General features: G+C 39.4%; 1 protein-coding gene across 4 annotated transcripts in view; it reads right to left on the reverse strand.

The window, feature by feature from the left end:
- DROSHA (drosha ribonuclease III) overlaps positions 1 to 20,321 on the reverse strand; it is a 71,032-nt gene that overhangs the window by 50,404 nt on the left and 307 nt on the right. For 2 of the 4 annotated variants that reach the window (XM_014255597.2, XM_005526475.3), the window contains exons 2-11: positions 18,845 to 18,963; positions 16,881 to 17,738; positions 13,781 to 13,873; positions 12,625 to 12,856; positions 11,942 to 12,083; positions 9,419 to 9,573; positions 6,357 to 6,437; positions 4,516 to 4,602; positions 4,322 to 4,408; positions 1,240 to 1,311 (exon numbers count right to left, since the gene is read on the reverse strand). In XM_014255597.2, the coding sequence (XP_014111072.1) occupies positions 1,240 to 1,311; positions 4,322 to 4,408; positions 4,516 to 4,602; positions 6,357 to 6,437; positions 9,419 to 9,573; positions 11,942 to 12,083; positions 12,625 to 12,856; positions 13,781 to 13,873; positions 16,881 to 17,731 (1,800 nt within the window). In that variant the 5' untranslated portion in view covers positions 17,732 to 17,738; positions 18,845 to 18,963. Of the gene's footprint in view, positions 1 to 1,239; positions 1,312 to 4,321; positions 4,409 to 4,515; positions 4,603 to 6,356; positions 6,438 to 9,418; positions 9,574 to 11,941; positions 12,084 to 12,624; positions 12,857 to 13,780; positions 13,874 to 16,880; positions 17,739 to 18,844; positions 18,964 to 20,130; positions 20,239 to 20,321 lie in introns of those variants that run through there. The other 2 variants (XM_088053477.1, XM_014255596.2) reach the window with 2 other exon arrangements.

The raw sequence follows: 20,321 nt of genomic DNA on the forward strand, positions 1-20,321 counted from the left end.
CCCTTCCACCCAAGCAAGCTAAGAAGATTACACACTTCTGAGAAATATCTTTTTCATAGTTCACCTTTTCCCACATGCTCATAATACATGTTTATAAATCACCATCCGTGGTATCACTATCACTTCCATAGCAAGTATGACTACAACACAAATTGAGGATTATGACCTAAAAAGCCAACAGAAGAAGAAAAGAGATGAATTGCAAAAATTAAAAAAAAAAAAAAATAGATTTTTTTTTTCATCAATGAGGAAGCGGCTCCTTCAGCAAACGAACATAAGAAACCTTCCTGAACAAACAAAATCAGGCCAGATTGATATAAATTGTGTATGTATGATATCAGCCATAAATTCCAAACTCAACATCACAATCTCTTTCAAAAATCATTAGTAAAGATGGTCTGCAAATAATGCTGTAGCCGTTTACCCAGAAGCCCCCCCCCAAATGGTGATTTCCCTATTTTGCTTGTTGTCTCAGGTCAAGATTTGCAGACAACATAGTACATTCACTAACAAGAAATTAATTGCTTTGATCACATTATTCTTTCTGAGGCATTTCAGGGCTGTTGCATATATTTAGATGCTGCTGAGCAACAAAAAAAAGAGATAACTAGAAAGAAAAATGTAAATATATATGACTAAATTAAATACTGATCCTATCTTCATGCTTAATATGCAAGGGTGTTTTTGTATCTATACACAATGTTCCACTGCAGCGATTTACTTCACAAACTGGCTCCACCAGGCATTAATTAGTAATAAAAAACTCCAGTACAAACAGATTATGAACTCAATGTGCTTTGTTTGTATCCACAGGAAATTTGTTTTGGCAACAGCTTATATTGAGAACTGATAAGCAATCTTCAGAGCTTCAAACTTCTGATTAAGTTTCAGCTCTGCCATTGACTTACATGGTCCTGGCAAAGGAGTACCTCCATATGCCTTTTTTTTGTCAGATGTGAGAGAAGGGTAATGCCTAATTCAATTTACAGATACTGCATATAACTTAAAATGAAAGGAACCTATGGATAAACGCACTTCTTACTGTTTGATTTTAATATATGATAGCCAAGGTAGATGGATTTATGCTAGTGCAAGTTTTGTTTCAGCCACTCATTCAGAATACAGCCAGCCTCTTAAGAGACTTCACAAGATGGAAAATACTGAAGAGTTTAATCCATTAAACATGCCAACAGCTCTTAACCCACGCTGACTTTTAGACTAGTTATCCATCTTACTTACCTCAGGCATCATCTCCTCAATGAAATGAATTGTATAGTCAATGTTAAACCTGATTACTTTGCATAGAGGAATCTGGAAGGAAAAGAGAAATTCATCATTAAAAACTATACAACATTAAATGTAGAGTTAATACAATTTTGTATGCAAAGGTATTACTGTCTACTGAAAAGGGCACTTACAAAAACAGCTGCTCTGGAGGATCATGCAAAGACAAGAACACAAGCACGTGTAAAGAGAGTAACAGTTCCAGCCTTCACCTCAGTAATAAAACACAGTGCTGACAGGAGGGATGCTGAAGGAAGGTTAAATAATGCCATCTACTGGAGATTAAATTTTCTTTAGGAGAAAAAGTACACCTGTAAACTTCAGTCAACCTGTATCGTCTCTCACTCGGATATTTGCAAGTGAATTTGTTGTCTGTGACACAACACATCAGACTGACAGAGTGATCTGAAAGCAAGGTGTTTGCAGCACACTGCCAGTTGTGTCAGCTGTACTGTCTTAAAATGCAGTTTTAAGTCAAAGCTACATTATGTTATAGCTTAAGGATAAATTACAGTTTTATACTAATTTCATACAATAAATATTCTCAATTTCATCCAACTTGCAAGCAAGACAAACATTTAATTCTTTTTTTTCAACTTTTTACAGTCCATAATTTGCTGAAGGTGTTCAATTTTTTATGGGATTTTCAGAGAAAAACAGCTAAATTCCTAAAAGACTACAAAAATGCCTAATTTTCCCTTACACTCTTTCCCTACAGCTCTTACCAGATTTTACTACTCACTGGCCTCAAAAGTATGAAAGAATATTAGAACAATTCCATGTTCTGTGAATGTGAAGGAACCCAAGGTTATTTCATATTTATAAGCACACAAATAACAGCACTGGGGTTGCAATGAAGTCAGTGTACATAGCAGAGATGCAGTATTCTGATTACATCTTCTTACAGCCCACCGTCAAGCATTTGACTATTCTGACTACAAAAATCTATTGATATCTGCATGATATCAATATCATGATATTGATCAATCAAGATTATTTATCATATGATAAATTAAGAAGCTGCACCAAATGACCAAAAAAACTGCGTTTCTTACAATTTGATACAGTATTAAACATGAATACAAAACCCTCTCAAAACATTGGAAGCTAAATATACAATTTAAAATCTGAGCAGATGAAAACCTGTCACACTTAAATCAGCGAGGCTTGATAAAAAGCACAGGGATTGTTTACTTACTTTCTAACATATAATTTAAACTAGAAGTTGAATACTTTAGAGAAGTGACCACAACTAAGATCTCCATAAACTGGAGTTCCATGTACACAAGCAAATACACATTAAAAGAACACACTGTTGGTACCATAAAATGGGTTTGGTATTTATAATATGACAGTATTTTTTGATATGACTGTAGTAACCATTTTCCCTAATACTTGAGCTGCTCAGTTATTACTGAGAGGAATGACGGACATTACTCAGTAATAACAGCAGTAACAACTCTTAACTGTGCAAACTTAAAAGACTTTGTACGACAGAAACTTGATTAATGCAAAGATGTTGGTGTTCAGATCTCTATTTTTACTACCTTTTGCTACCTCAGTTTCATCAAATATGTTCCAAAGTGTCCCTCAAAGAGCAGGTTTTATGTTGTGTGCCAAAAATCATCTCATGACATCAAGAGATTCCTTCCAAAGGGCTTTATATCTGTTAGTAAAAGGAATCAGCACCACATTGTGGCTTTGAATTCAACTGTAAAAAAGAATCATTTGTAGCTGATCACTTCCTCTGTTTGGAAGTGCATGTAAACATGCACTTTACAGTAAGCTTAACTGCTTCACTAACTACTCATATCAAAGAAGAGTTTTCCTTGTCTGTTTATTGAAGATTTCTATAACTCTCTGACTTCCTGTCACACAGTAGACATAAAAACTGTAAAGATAAGGGGGTCTCATTATTATTTAAAGTGAGTAAAGCTAAACTGTTCTTTTTTGCTCATTCGCAAAGTGAAAACATAAAGCCTTGAGATAAATTTGCCTTGAAGTCTGAGGCTGAGTTAATGCTACTGGGCAGCAGTGCTTCCCATTGCCATGCCAGAGGCTGAACTCCACTCTCTCACTGAATTGTCAACGAGTCGCTTTGCCTGACCACCAAAAGTGAAATGTTACCATATCCATTATGTAAGGAAACCGTTGGGGTCAAAGCAACTTCCTCTCAGTGCCTCTCACTTCCAGTATCCTTACATCCCAGTTGTTTATTGCTACATCCCAGTCCTGTGCTCATAACCATTCTTACACTGAGTTGTGGCATTGGTGATGTAGCTAGTAATAGTCATAAAAACCATAGAAACTAACACATATTGAATATTTTGATAAAATCTTGAAATAACCAAAATAACAAAAAAAACTTCAAGTGTACAGAAATAAATAATTTTCATATTTTCCATTCATGTTTGGCTAACTCAGCTTATATGGGAAAAGCAAGGGAGCCAGGTACCAATCATGTCCTTTTCTTGTTACCATTGCTTTAAAACACCTGTACATACCTACAGCTTTTACTGAAAATCATAACTTTTTAGATCCTGAAGAAGCTGAACAGCTTTTACAATTTATTGGATACATCTAGGTAAGTTTTAAGAAGAGAGAAAACCCTTTAGAGTGGATCTCTGAAAAACTTCATTCATCACTTGAAGGGAAAACCTTTTCTTGTTGTTATTGCTAGTTTTTTTAAACTTTGTCAACTTAATAAACCCAATCACTAAATTTAAATCCAATTAACAGTCTTAACAAGTTTTTCCATGGTTTAATTCACCTCCAAACTGCGAAACACATAAAAACATTACTTTGATGCACATCACAGCTTCAGTCACAGCTCAAAGATGCTGCTTACTACAATCAGCCAAGACAACACCTGAGATTCATTAACACAAATATCTTTCCCCTGTCCCCAGTGCTGGTAAGATGTTTGTAGCATACTTATAATGTTATTTTAGAGAAGTTTTGCTTCAGGGCAGAATGAGCATCTTCTAAAGAAATCCCCTGTATGAAAGCTGAACTATGTAGCAATGATCACACTTACGTTTGTTAGTGGGGCATGTGCAAACATGGAGAACCCTTCAAAGATATATTCATGGTCATCATACTCAATAACAGTAGGTCTGTCTGTCTTAAAAAAGCAAACAAAATCACCATAGAGTAAGCAAGAAGCAATGTGATTTTTGTCAATGAAAACAAAATCAGAGTCCTAGTCTGAATTATTTATAAAGTACTTACTAAGAAATTTGTGGGAGGTGACACAGTAATTCGGTAGTGGTATAGTCTTCCAGCATTGTTGGTCATGGGGCGACATGGTTTAATGGGCTTAAAGAAAGAGATAAGTAGAATTATGTGTAGAGTCAAGGCAAATTTAGATTAAAAGAGAGAATAAAGCATTTCTAATAGCCATGAAATATGCATTAGGAAAAATTAAATAAAAGCAGGTAGTCATAATTAAGCATTCTGGGAAGGAGGAATGTTTGGACTTATCTTCATTTTCACTTTAAGAAATATTTCTAAAGCTATTCAAAAGCAAAAAAAGGTGAATTTTTTTTTTTTTTTTCATTTTCCATTTAACTCTCCATCTCTCTTACACACAACAGCTAGCTGTTTACATTCCAGACAGATTTCCTCTCCTATATAAATATGTTTCAGGACACACATTTTAAAAGCTTATGAAGAGAAACCTGGACATCACATGAGAAGACCTCAAGGTACATTATCAAGATAGACAGGTATCAGCTCATCTGCCTGGGGGATATCTGAGGCTTGAAGAGAAGGGGTTAGTCCATTACCACAGAGGTAGCTCAGGTAATCCCACTCCTATCACTGCGGTTGCAATGCTTGACTTGCTTGGACTTTGAGGTCCAAGGGCACCCAGATACCTGAGATTTTGTTTCCTCCCAGCTTGCTCTGAAGCAATTCTGTGTAAAGACCTCAACTCCTCAACAGTCAGACGAAACCAGTTTTTCATATGCCCTACATACAACTTGCTGCAGTTCAGAGGCTGCCACCAGCCTGTTTGGAATGTACTGGGAAAAAGAACAAAACCACTGCAGCGAGCAGGGTTACTATTCTGAACTGTGGAACTAAAGCTGGCCTGTGGCAACAGCAAGACAGCTACACCACTATGATGCTCTGGCAACTTTGCAAAACTCATGCAGGAAGTAAGGTGATTTCACTGGCTCTTCAGCCCCAAAATAAGCTTCTCACAGCTGCGACAAGGCAGCTGCAAACAAGCTAGTTGAAAACTAGGCAGTTTCACTTACAGGACAATGTGAAAAGTATTATATCCAAGGAGATTCTGTGAAACCTGGGATTCCCAGATGGCATTGCTCAAGGAGCAGCTGCCTTCGTGCAGCAAGTTTTATATATCTAGTAGTTTTCCCCTCCTAAATATTCTCCCTTTTCTGCAAGAAGAACTCTAGATGTAACATGGGGAGGAATAGATCCTGAACTGGAGAAATTTATAGCAAGATTCAGACCAAAGCCAATTTTCTGAACTCAAATAATTCACAGAAACGTTCATAACTCCGAAACTGCAGAGAAATAAACAATTGTTTCAGTAAATATATTTAAGAAGGCCAACTGAAAAATAAAATTTTTCAAGAAAAAGTATGAAGATAAATTGTAAAGCTCGCATGCTAAGGTAAGAACGCCTCCTGACAAGCCTTTTGCTTCTTTCAGCAGCAGAATTACTATTTACTTTTTTTTTAAAGCAATCACTTCACAATATGGGCCCTTCACAACATATTCATCCACTTGAAGATAGCAGACTTTTTGATCATATGTTCTCTTCTATTAACACAATCATACTCCAGAAACTTAAAAAAAACCCCAAACAAACCTAAAACTAAGCAGACACATGCAAAAGTTTTCTATAGTTTTCAGATGGATTTCACTACCAGTATTGCATTTTAAATATGAGGTTACATAACTAAGTGATTTAAAGTTGCACAAGAGTTTTGTTTTTTTTACTCAGCCTGTAAATCAGGGGAAAACTTCCTCAAATCAACCCAAGCAGTAATTTACAGCTGCAAATTTATATTCATAATTGCAATCCTTAGAATTAGTAATACCTCTTCACCAGGATAAATGCCATGTCTTATTCCTGTTCGCCGGGCTTTCGCACTGCACTTGCACAAAGGTCCATCATTCATCTGTCAAAAACAAAATAGGATTCTGGTTTTATTGAAAAGTGGTTTTGGAAAATTATGTTGGTTTTAATGCCCTGAGTGCTGATGCTTCTAAAAGCCTGTCATGCTTAGATAAAGTGGATGTTCTTAAGCCAATAAAACTGAAAACACTGTAGACTAATGTAAGAAAACTGCACAGCAGCATTAGAACTTCATCGCTGTTTCAGAAGCACAAGACAGAAAAACACTCTCAGCAGAATTCTACCACCCTGGGATAATACCCCTCTTTTTCACTGCTTATACACACAAGCAGCATGCTGACTGCCTAAAACAGAATTCAGATCCTAAACATACGTCAATATTTACATGCTGAAATCTCCACATTCAAACAGTTCCACTGAGTTCTTTTACTGAAAACCCATCCTCAACTACACCCTCTGCCATGGAATGAGGCTATCCCCAGAAATGCAGACCATTCCAAGATTTTACCTGGTACTTTAAAGAACTAATGGGAACACATCAAATCTATCCTGTGAACAGATCAGTAAAAAAGATAATGAGGGAAAAAATACCCACTTGAGTATTCTGTATGGGTGCATCAAGTGCCCATACCAAAAAGGGCCAGTGCATACATCATAAAGCTGGTGCCTTTCTTTTCACTTTTATTACCAAGATCAATGCAGACTGTCAACTAATGCAACAGCCTTAAGCTTTCTGCTTAGCATTATGCTCACTGCAGAAATACAACATAAGAAGCCTAGAAACAAACCAGAGAAACAAATTAAGTTCCCAACCCAGTTTTTTATCAAAGTGGGATCCAAGAAGTTAAACTTCTTTTAGACTTAGGAAAAAAAAGCCAAACTAATAAACAATAAACTTGCAATGCAATAGAAAAGCCAGCAGAACTTTCCGTGCTATTACGAGCAGTCTGAAAATATAGACTGCATCCACGGTGGGGCTAAATGGCACCATCACATGTTAGATATAATGTGAAGATACCACAGGAAACAAGAATCACTAAACCACTGTTAATGTTAGCTTTAGGCAGCTGGGATAGGGATACAACCATTTAGTTTTGATGTTAACCGTAGCTTCTTCAGACTGGCACAATGCCTCTGTGCAAAGCGACATAAGAAGCAGGGCACTTCCCTACTCCTTTGGAAACTTAGTCACACAATCTTAACAATGGACACCTTGATGTTCACAGTTTTTCCCTTACTCTAAGATCCTCAAGGAAAGAGTATGTTCAAAGAAATAGAGTAGGTAGAAGCATACTTTTTCTTTGGCTTATACAGTGACAAGACAAAAGAGAGTTAAAAAAGCAGTCAACAGCTAACTGCTCATCAGTGCTCCAAAACTAAGTGTCTACTGAGGCCATTTAAATAACCATCACGTATTTTTGAAAATCTCATCCTTAATTCTTAGAACTGTTCAGCATGAATACTACCCCTGTTACATTAAATGCACAGGCCAAAACTTAGAGAGATGTGAAATACCTGTAAAAGCCCAAGACTTGAGAAGCAACCAGATACGTATGGATCTTGTCCCTAACAACAATGCTCATAGAAAAAAAATGCAGGACAGCAATCATGAATTGATGGTAAAATCATGATGAGATCACAAATTTACATAGGCAATGCCTTCTCTGACCAACAGACCAACATAAACAAGCAGACCACATTTGTAAGGCAAAAGCCACAGTGGTGGCATTGAATTTAATTTATTTTCTGGCAGCTGTCAGTACTGCTGGAGATTATCCAAATTAACAAACAAGCTTCTCACATGGAAGGGTTGGGAAGATCCATCCCACAAATCTAGTTCCATGTGTCAGACGGTGTACTTGGACATGTCAGTGTGCATGGCAATCATTCCTGTTGTATTTATTGACAAAAAGCACTTTGACAGACCAGATAAATACCTATGAAAACTTCAAATGTTTTCCACTAAAATCTACACAAAAGTAGTGCAGCACTGACAGGCTCACCATGACTGATTTCAGTCATTTCAAGAAAGATGAAGAGTCAATCTCAAGGAAGTTTTTGGTAAAGAATGTTTTGTAGCAGGAGACTCATGTGCCAAACATTCCTGAATCTACTCCTACAGTTATTCTGCTTTTTTTTCTGTTAATATTCTTTATAGAACATTACTTTGAAGTGTGCCCAAGAGCTACACAATTTTTTCTGTTAAATATCTAAACAGCTTGCTAATTTTGTTTTCCATACAAACAGAAACAGCTAGCTATGCTCAATCATTTTTTTTAACTAGAAGCATAAATATGAATCCATAATAGAATATTCAACAGACTTTTGAATTACCACAGTGGCAATATGTATTCCAGTATCTCCTCACATTATGATTTGTTGCATGCTAAACTCATACATCACACAAAGTGACAGAAAAATAGATTTACTGGGGTGCCAGTTGAAATGAGAGAATAGATTGTAAAATATTTAAGTAAGATGAACATGGTGAATTTGCAAACAAAAACTAGTCTTCTGTGCAATGTGTACATTCAAAACAACACTTCATGAGCTCAGCAATTACATTTAATGAGAACTACAATTTCCATGCAATTACAAAAGAACCATTAGACAAGAAATTAGAAGCATTAACTGCATATTTAAAACATTATTTACCATTATGAGCTGAGAGCTCAAGGTGAAAAATTTGTAAAGGATGTAAACATATTGCCTTTTCTTCACCACAGAATTCAGTTGTGTACCTTTATCTCAGGGCTAAAAGGACAGCATTAGCACATTGTTAGCATTCAGTTTTTATTAACCCTGTCAGACATGATTCCAACTGAATAATCCCCAGGATTAATTAGCTGGAACTACGCTCTTGAAATCAAAAGTGAAGTGCTTTGAAGAAGGTGAGAGCAAAAAGTGAAAACAGGAGTAAAGAAAGCATTTTGAATTAGAAGTCACCCTGCATGTTTGACAACAAGGCAAAATTTTCAATTTATTGGGAGGATGAACACCCAGTACTTTTCCCTCACACCCTACCTGTCCTGGATCATTGTACCACAATTCTTCATGGAGACGATCAGGGTGTGCTTTTTTTCGCTTAATTTCTGCAATGACATCAATAACATCCGAATCTGAACTGCTGGAGCAGCTGCTGTCATCTTCAGAGTCACACTCTGACTCACTGGAGCTCTCTGATTCACACAGAAAAAATAAAGATGGCTGAAAAATACTTCCACATGCTCTCTTCTGCATAGCAATGCGTTCTCTATCATGAATTAATGTCTGGACTTAATATTAAAAGAAAAAAAAACCCCACAAAAACCTTGATCTCAGTATCTCTAATCTCCTGAGGTGACTCCCTTTTTCATGCATGGAATTCTAGTCACTCATTTCCACAGAAATCCTCAGCTACAATTTAAATAAATGCCCTCATAGCCAAGACATATACAAGTACACAAGTAAAGTTTATTTTATTCTTGGAATAAAATGCAGTGTTTCTTCCATTTTTTAAGTTTTGACTTATGAGAAAATATATTACTATACTGCCAGTGTTTACAAATACTGTGAAACTATGGCTTTAAAGTACACATTTTTACTGAATACAAGACTCTAATTGGCTGAAAGAAAAGGACAGAAAATGAGAGATCATCACTAGGAAAATGTTTCTCTTCTTTTTTTAATCAGGATGTATTTTTACACAGTTCATCATTTAGCATAAGACATTATTAAAATATGCCCTTGGAACACATGGTTTACCTAGGTCATCTAAGGTCAGCTGAAATAGCTTCTTCACAAAATGTGCACATGTATTCCTAAAAATATTCACAAAGATTCAAAAGGCCTCTGATACACATCTGGTAAGTCTATTTTCAGGTGCAAAACATGCAAGGAACCTGTGAGAGTAAGCTGGAGTTTTGATGTAATGTATTGAAATAATGGAATCATAAAATAGTTTGGGTTGGGAGGAGCCTTAAAGACTATCTAAATCCCTTTGCCATGGAGAGGTCCCACTAGACTGGGTTGCTAAATGTCCCATCCAGCCTGGCTTTGAACATTGCTAGGGATAGGACATCCATAACTTCACTGAGCAACCTGTTCAAGTGCCTCGCCGCCCTCACAGTAAAGAATTTCTTCCATCATCAGACTTTAATGATATAAAAGTGCTCCTGGAGCACACTGCTATCCCACTGCAACACACGATTGCTGCTAACACAGGCCAGAACAGAGACAGCATTTACTGAAGTACAAAATAAGATGGACTACTGGACACTACATGGCTGTAGGAGAAGCTGGCACGGACACCAAGCTAGCCCAGGGGAACAGTGAAGACATAGAGTCTTTGAGTTCTCCAGAAAGAGTGGAAAAAGAAAATGTAGAAGTTGCCCTTGGCCCTATTATATTTTACCCTGCAGCAGCAGGCTTTCTTCCTCAGAGATCTAAGGAATGAGAGCTTTACACAGGTATGCTGAGTGTAGCAGTTGTGTCCCTCATTCATCCATGCGATAAAACACCTCCAAAAAAACCCAACAGTTAACTTTGGTAGTGATTCTTCAAGGAGTTTAAATATATGCAAACTCACTGTTCAAAAAAATGTGAAGAACTCCTTTAAAAAAGTGAGTTCACATTTTATTTCATCTGTATTTATTTTTCTTTCCTCTTCCTTGCATCCTTTTATACCGTCAGCACGTAACCATGTAATTATGCCTGTATTACAGCTTTAGAATTTTTGATATGCAATTTTTTAATGATTTACTAAGATGAGACCTGAGGGTTTGAAGCAGCCCAGCTGGCCAACAGTAGTTAAAAAGCAAGCCAAACAGAGTATCAAAATTACTGTGATATGCCTACCAATTTCTTGAACTCAAGCAACTGACAAAAAAACACACTATGAAACACTGAAATGCTGGAAGTATGAAAAGAACAACAGTTTTCACATAATAAACCAAGAAAAATGGCTTTCACTGACTTCTGAGTAAACAAGATGCTATAAAAACCTCTGCCCTGCTAATTCAACCAGTATTTCCCCAGTACTTGATGCTGCTGGATGCATTTCACTGTCAGAAGATCCATATGGGTGTGACAAGGTAACACAGATAATGCATGTCATGAAAACTGATACTTTTGCAGATGTCTGATCATACTAAGCAGAACTGCACAACAAAAATACAATCCTGAAGAAAAACTCATATGCTTGCTTCTACAGCACTGAGTTTATCACCACTACTCTTGCTTGCCCTTTAGAAATGTAAGACCAGGAGCTCCTCAAAGCCTCTCATGTGCCATTCTCTAGACTGTCTGATCATGCTCAGGGAAGAAACCCTGATGCCATGGAAGAAACTAGCATTTGGTAGTGCTGGATACTCTCCACTTCCCCCTAGGCTTTCTGGGTAAGAATCTAGCTCTGCTTCCATCAAAAGCTACAGTAAAACTCCCATGGATATGAAATACAAAGGAGGGATTTAAAAAACACCTACCAACATTACTAAATACACACAACTGCCAAAACAGGTTAACTACAGATTATTCCATTTCAGAGCTTTTGTCATCATTTCAGCCTACCTAAATCTTCATCCAGCTTGGTTTTCGGTGGCTCCCATGGTGGCCTGGCTGCTTTGGCCTTTGCCTGTCGCTTTCCTAACTCCTCATCAAACTTTTCATATAGATCCCGGAGCTTGCTTGTTCCTACCACAGTAGAGTCCCCCTGTTAATAAAAAAAATAGGACAAAAGAACAAAAAAAGGACAGTGTCAAAATCATACAAGAACTCAACATCTACCAGCATTTCATGAAAAAAACCAAAAAGGTGGGAAAGATGGATCATTCAGTGAAACATGGGAATACCTAATAAGGCTTTAGCATATCATTACATTGCTTCACCAGGTGAACTAGCAGAGGAATTATTTCATTTGCTGGTACAGCACTTCTCCAAGTATGTAGGAACATACAGTGCTTGAGGCATCTTTGCTCACAAGTTAAACACAGTGTGTAACAGGGGAAAAATAGGACTTTCCTTCCTGGAGACAAAAAGAAGTACCCCTCTTCCATGTACCACTTATCTGAATGCTAACAGACAGAGGGAACTGATGAAAACAGAGAAGAATAGCAACAAATGAAACCCCTAATAGGTAAAAGACTGAGATGATTGGGAAGAGAGAAGAATTAAATGACACAAAATGATGATCCTGCTGAAGGGTTCATATTATAAAGGACTGTTTGCAGTCATTTTAGAGTTCTCTGACATACCACTTGATCCATAGGGTCATTGGAATAATAGCTTTCAGAATGGGTACAGCGAACCCAGACTGGCTTAAGTAATTCCTCATCTTCCTCTTCATTTTTTTCAGATGCATTCTCTTCTGATTCTTTGTCTTTGACAGCAGTATAGTTCTTCTCTTTACTGGAGCTCTGGTTCTCAGACCACCTTTCTCTGTCCTCCTCCCACCGGGTTCTCTTTCTCTCTCTGCTTGGAGACCGGCTTAGTGGGAGAAAGCAAACAAAAGCAATACTCTTTATTAGTTTAAAATGAAAAACAGCTTACTTCAGATCAGTAAGTCATTCTATCATATAAATTTCAGCAAAATCCAGTTCCCTTTCCAGCTTTTAACTTGCACAATGAAGAGTACAAGAGTAATTTGTAGTTTTGAATTACTATAAAAATTACTTAAAATTTGATGTGCTTTTCTATTTTAAGTCATACTCAAGAATTAAAATAAAAAAAATACATGCCCTTTTAAATTAAAATTCGTACTTGCGTTCTAGGTGAATTTCTTTTAATTTTAAATTTAGGAACTCATTGGTAAAAACTAAGTCACATCAGTCACGACCAGAAGTTACAGTAAGAAGTTTCAAAGCACAGCCCACAAACTACTGGTATGACAAAAGAATTTGAGTTTTATTAAAAGGATTATACAGAATCCAACTTCTGTTACTCTAACACACCTCTGAACAACACAAGGCGTGATATTACTTGTGCATCACAAGAGTAATGCATTCAAAAGAGGAGTAAGAAAACTACCTACTTTTTTTTAATCTCCTCTGCCTACAAAACCAACAATGTTGCAATGTTTTCAACTATCCAGCATTCAGAAAGGAACAGAAATAGAAGAAAAGCCTCTAAAAGATAATCTAAATACAGAGCGACTTTAAATAATTTTGGCACTTTACATACTAGAAGATTTAAGAGAAAGACTTTAGGATACAGCAATGAAACTCTCTCTCTCCAGAGATTAATCCCAGCAAACTCTACAAGGTCTTTGAGATAACTGATATTTGCATGCATCAGTTGATTATAAATTTAAGACACTCATTTATTCTGAGTTTCTTATGCATACACAAAACCTCATGTGAGTGGATGCACAGAGCCTCAAATGCTCAAGAGACCACCTGCAGCCCTCCTTACCTTCCTGCTCTCTTGTAATCCTTTTTGTAGGATCTGTCTGGTGATGGTGATCTTCTGCTGTCACGGTGCCGATGCCTCTCCCTCTCCCGCTCCCTTGAAAAGTTAAAAAAAATGAGTTAAATGAGAAATCTGCCATTTCATACATTCTACACCTGAAAGGAACACAAAAAGCAGCCTAAGATCATGTTATGCAAAATGCCATCCATATGCTGACTGCTAAAAACCCAGATGTTCTTAACATTGACCTTCATGGAACTTGCAAAAGACAGTCAAGTGTCCATGTCCTCCACCTTTGTCACAAAGCCATCTATCTCAATATAAGAGTTAACTCACACCATGCAGAGGTGACATCTACGAATTCCCCATGGGACTTACTGCCATTTTTCCTCTTCTCCTGTTACAAATGGCAAAGAGTTAGATTATTGTACCTATCATCATTCCAAATGCCTCAAGGAAGAAAAAGAAAACCTATTTGAAGCACAATACCTTTGTAAGCACAGCATGTAAGTGTCTGAGGTAAGCCCTCTCTTCCATACAGCAACCTAAAGCACACACAAAAACCAGACAGACAATTTGCATGACGGTGAAACTATGACTCTAATCTGCAAGACTAAGCTCGCACATGCACGTAAAGAATCTCACAACCCAAACACATTTCTTGGGTCAAAGAGGTTTAAATTGGCTGAAGTCTTTAGGAAGAGTGGCTAGAAAGCTGTCCAGCAGAGCAAATGAGGATGTTGGTCACAGGCAGCTGAAGATGAGCACATGCCCAGGTGGCCAGAAAAGCATCCTGGCCTCTATCAGCAGTGGTGAGGCCAGCAGGAGCACAGCACTGATCATGCCCCAGTACTCAGTACTGGTGAGGCTGCACCTTGAATCCTGTGTCCAGCTCTGAGCCCCTCACCACAAGGCAGACACGGAGGTGCTGGAGCGTGTCCAGAGAAGGGCAATGGAGCTGGTGAAGGGCCTGGAGAGTCCCACAAGGAGCAGCTGAGGGAGCTGGGGTTGTATCACCTGGAGAAAAGGAGGCTTGGGAAAGACCTTGTTGCTCTCTATAACTGCCTGAAAGGGGGCTGTAGCCAGGTGCAGGTTGGCCTCTTCTCTCAGGTAACGAAGGACAGAATGAAAGCAAACAGCCTCAAGTTGCACTAGGGGAGATTTCATTTGGATAACAGGAAAAATTTCTCCACCCAAAGGGTAACTGAGCACTGGAATAGGCCACCCAGGAAAGTGGTGGCATCACCATCCCTGGAGGCACTTAAAAGAGATGAAGATGTGGCACTCAGGGACACAATTAAGTGGTGGAGTTGGCAGCATTAGGTTACAGGTTGGACTTGACTATCTTTAGGACATTTTCCAACCTAAATGATTCTATGGAATTACTGTATTTATTAGGCAGGAAAGATCACATAGGCAGATTTTATACTCTGCTAACAGCTGGCAAGTCATTGTGCATCTGTTAAAACTTCTAGTCTGCTGATACACTAGGAATTATAAACAGGTGCCTCAAGTGGCCTGGTGGCTTAACAGAATGAGTCAAAATTATTTATGAACTTATAAATGTTTGTTTCCATGCTCATAATATGAAACAGAATGCAAATCTACAAAAGAAAAATTTCAGACAAATTATCCATTGTTTTTCCCCAGCCCCATTTATCCTTGTTTGTCAGTGCCTTGTTGAAGCATGGATTTCAGTCTTCAGAGAGAGCATACTCTATGCCATCTGATTTACTTGGGAGATGGATGCTGCACAAAACAAAACAACCCCAAGTCTGGCAAACAGTCCTGAATCAAAATAAGTAGATACATTATCAAGTAGATCTGGAAGCTGCTGGCGTAAAGCAGCAGTCCACAACAGTTTGAGAAAGAAGCTACTGAAAACATGCATTTCGAAAACTTAAAACTGAAGCTTGAAATTATGCAGAAAAAAGGAGAAAACTCCACAAGCATGTCATACATTAAAAAACAGGGCCTTAATGCTAGCTGCATTCAGTTTTATGAAAATCCTTTTTTGAAAATCAAATTAAATTTACTGAGTGTAAGGCTTGGGTTGTTTTTTTGAATGCAGGTGTCTAAGGTTTTGTAATTTAGCCTCTACATATCTAAATCGAAGGCCCTTCATTTACGCAGGCTTTATGTGTAAATTTATGTTCCACTTGTGGCATGAAAAAATTCTGAGCTTTTAAAATTAAGAGCATGTGGTCCAGTAGCCCTGATAAATACTTAACTTTCCAGTAGCTCTCTGAATATTTTGGCAAAGCTTATTAGACACATAAAGAGCTACAAACAGAGCAAAACTAAGACGTGAGAAAGATTTAGCTGATGATGGTTTGTTCTAAAACATGCCACAATGCAAATTGCATCAGGTCAGCTCATAATTTCCAAGACATTTGTGTCCATGAAGAAGAGACAGACATTTCATGATAAATCCCAAAATAAGCAGTGTGCACTCATCCGTTTCCATGATGTCGGTGAAGCCTACAACTGGCCCGTGGTCATTTTCACCTCAGTTCTCTTTTGAGATCACAGGCTGGCTTGCTGAGGTCTTCATCCTAAACATAACATGCTTTTCACTGAAACACCTGACTGCAAGTATTATATGCCCATTATTCAGGCCCCTATTAGACCATAAACCTCACCAAGACAGTGTTCTCTACAAATACAAGGCTTTCTGAAAGGAAGTAACACCTAGTACCCTAACTCTGGTACCTAAATCTTGAAACTCAAAGCGCTGGTGCTTAACTGTTTGTAAGACTCAACTTTCCGCAGTCTTAGAGAGCCAACTCTATTTTCCTGCCACAAATGTATACATTTCTAAGGTAAATATGAGCACTACTCAACAATCCACTCAGTGGAACGCAAAGAAGCTCTTGTTTGACAAATATTTCCATGGACAAGAGCAACAAGTCTGCCAGTCCACAACTGTGAGGCAAAGCAGTGTACCCAAAAGGTGTCTGAACTGTAACTTTTTCCATGAGACCTGACTGCTGGCTACCTCCCGAGCTAGAGGGACAAACACAGGTAAGGGAAGAACATTGATGCAAACACATATTATGGAACAGTGATGACATCTGTCCCCCTGCAGGCAGGTAACAGTTACCTGTTTCGCTCGTAACTTCTGTGATGAGGTGATATCCTTCCTCTGTCATAATCTGTCCGGTGCCGACTGCTTTCCTGCCTCCTCCTATCCGGACTGCGGCCGCGATCGCGACGATCCCCGTGGTTAGCGGAGCGATGCCTGTCGCCGTGAATGTGACCGTGCTCGCGGTGCCGGTGCTCATCGTAGTGCTTGCTCCTGTCCGGGGAGCGCCGGTCACTTTGGGACTTCTCTCCCTGGTACTGCCCCGTGTGCCGGAAGTGGCTGCCGCTGGCGCTGCTGCCGGCAGTGCTGCTCGGGAAGGAGCCGGAGCTGTGCTGGTAGCTGTTGAAGCTGGGCGGCGGGAAGGACTGCTGCGAGTACCCTGCTGAGTACACGGGCTGGTAGCTGACTTGCTGTGGCATGACTGGCGGGGGGGGAGGGTGTGGTACTGTGGGGGGAGGCATCATGTAAGGAAAGGTGCTTTGTCCGGCAGGTGTTCCTGGCACGGGAGTGTTGCTAGGATTTGGCACCGGTGGAGGAGTGGGAGGGAAACATGGAGGCACTGGGAAGCTCTGCCTCATCTGGTGGTTTGGAAATGGTGGCCTCATGGGACACTGGCTGATGGGATTTTGTGTGGAAGGGGGCACTGGGGGAGGATAGGGCACAAAGTCTGGCCTGGGAGGCATGTAACCCGTGGTTGGAGGGCTGGAGTAGGATGTTGGAGGGGCAGTTTGCTGCTCATACTGGTACTGTACGGAGGGCTGTTGTGGGTGAAGCTGCCGGAGGTTCTGAGGGCGGTAGGTCTGTGTTGAAGTTCTTGCTCCTGGTCCCCCCTGGCCACGGGGACATCCTCGCCCAGAATGGAAAGACATGGCTCACCTTTTTTGAGGAAAATAAAAATCCAGTGTCACACAATTTTTGTAAGATGTCCTCAATGCATCTGCAGGAACTACTCCTAAAGTGTGAAACGGTAGTTTCATCCAACAGAAGTAAATTATTTCCAATTTCACTGGGAGCTTTGTGCTCCTTGGACCTTTAATACAGATCACTTATGCCCCTTTTGATTCCTTTAAGTTTCTAATCTATGAAAAAACTTACTGTCTTTAAGCCATAAGCCAAGCTGGACCATGAGTTAGGGCAATATAATTTCAACAAATTATTGTTATGATGACAGTACTCCACTAGTACTTAGACACTTTGATATAAAATCTTTAGATACCCTGCACCAAAGAAATCACTTGTTATTAATAACTGCAGTGGTCACCCAAAGTTGCATCACAAGGAGTTCTGTCTAGAACACAATTCTGAACTTCGGGCAGAATGACTTTACTAACACCTCATTGCATGCCACCTGGCCCAACAAATCATGCAAATTTTAGATTAGATACTGGCAATTTTCATTCACTATTGAGTCCCCAACGTACTAAAGGACTCAATTCAACAGACCCTTCAAAGTATTTTAAGTGAGGTAGGCATATTTCTGTGGAAAAGCAGGTTACACATCTTACAGGTTATGAAAAAAACTTCATGTAGACTGTGCTATTCCTTAATTTTCATTGAAATAAATGGTTCCCAAGAAATCCCTCAACTGCCTTCTCAGCCCTGTTACCCTAGAGAAATTATCACTGTTTCAAGTAGGCTTAAGCATTGCTCAAAACTAGGTATGTATTTAAGGCATTAATGTTTGTAAATGAAAGCACTGTGCTTCATTAAAGTTAAAATTGATTCTTTAATTACCATGTTAAGTTTCAGAAACTGAAAAAAGGAGAGAAAAAACACTTTAGAAAATTTATGGCTGGAATGGAATGGAAGGAGCAGAAAAAAAATTATCTAAGCACCTCCAGAAGTCAAATCGTGTTTTCAATAAGGGGAAGAGAGAAAGAAAGGGAAGACACATACACACAATCACCAGAAGAAGAAAACAAACCCTCCCTTCCACTGAGGCTTTGCTGATGCTGAAGTACATGCACAGAATACTCTCCCACCTGCTATAGTGCAACATGGCCAACCTGGACTGCTCAGAGCACTACTCTCAGCTGCATCCCAGTGACACTGCAGCATAAGATGTAGCTCTTGTGAGAGGAAGTAGACAGCTTCTGGTGAACTGGAGGGAGAAATGAAAAGAAACACAGGGGAAAATGATTGATATCAAAGAGGAGGAATCAAGAGGACCTTCCTTACATATGCAGGGCTTAGTGGGAGCCACTGGAACTGGTGGTGGCGATTCCCTCTCCAGAACAACCAAAGGCAAATGTGAGAATCCCACACTTTGAGGAGACAGCAGCCATGATGGTATAAAGCCACTTGTTCCTTCCAGTCAGCCTGTACCTGCTTAGTGTCCTCCAACTCTATAAAGGCTCTCAAAAAAAAAAAAAAAAAACAACTAGGGGAAAAAAAAAGTAGGAAAGTCAACATCCATTTTGTCTGGCAATAGTGCACCCTTTTGACATTAACTATAATTCATCAGATGCTGAATTATTTTTGCTTTAGTCATCCTGCTGTACTCTTACACAATTCAGGTTTGTAACAGAAGACTTTTTAGACTTCACTAACATTCACATACACATTTTTTTTTAGACAGGCTGTACCACAGTGCCTTGTCTTTAAGTCTGCTGCTTTCTAAAATGTCACAGCATTCAAAGAAAAGGTTTTGTTTATCAGCTCTCAGACCTCACTGATGCAAGAGAACTACTTTTGTTCTACTACTTTAGTTTCAGTCCTTCAGAATGCACAGAACCACAAATGGAAAAAAAGATTTAAAAATACATGACACTTCTTTACATGTCCAAATTTCAAAGCTCCCTCTGCTGCAAATGCAAGTCACATTCAACTTTCATTTAAAGTTAAGTAAGCTTGAAAACACAGAAAAGGGCAAACTCCCCTTTCCCTGTCATCTAAAGAGGTATTTTATTGCACTGACGGGAGCCATTGCATTCCAAAGCAGTACTGGTCCCCCCAAAAACACCGAATAAACTTGCCTCTCCCTGCAGATGCACTGCTGAGAGCAACAGGGCAGCGCGACATAGAGGAGAGGGCACTGAGAGGGGACATCATCAAGGTCCCTAAGTGTCTAAGAGAGGGGATATCCCTTAAGACCGTAAGAGAGGATGGATGCGGGCTCTTCTCGGCGGTGACGTGCAACAGGACAAGAGTGAATGGGCAGAAACCGATGCACAGGAAGTTCCACCTGAACATGAGGAAGAACTTCTTTACTGTGCGGGTGCCCGCACACTGAACGGATTCCACAGAGGGGTTGTGAAGTCTCCCCTACCGAAGATATTCAAGAACTGTCTGGACGCAATCCTGTGCCACGTGCTCTAGGATATCCCTGCTGGAGCAGGGAGGATGGACCGGATGACTCTCCCGTGGCCCCTTCCGACCCGACCCATCCAGTGCCACCCGGTCTCACCCCACCGCCGCCTCCCGGGCAGGCAGGGGCACGGAGCCAGCGCTGCGCTGTGC

The sequence above is a fragment of the Pseudopodoces humilis genome, chromosome 1, assembly GCF_049639895.1.
Source record: "Pseudopodoces humilis isolate 2021_Gansu_Grassland_sample_001 chromosome 1, ASM4963989v1, whole genome shotgun sequence".
Classification (NCBI taxonomy): Eukaryota; Metazoa; Chordata; class Aves; order Passeriformes; family Paridae; genus Pseudopodoces; species Pseudopodoces humilis.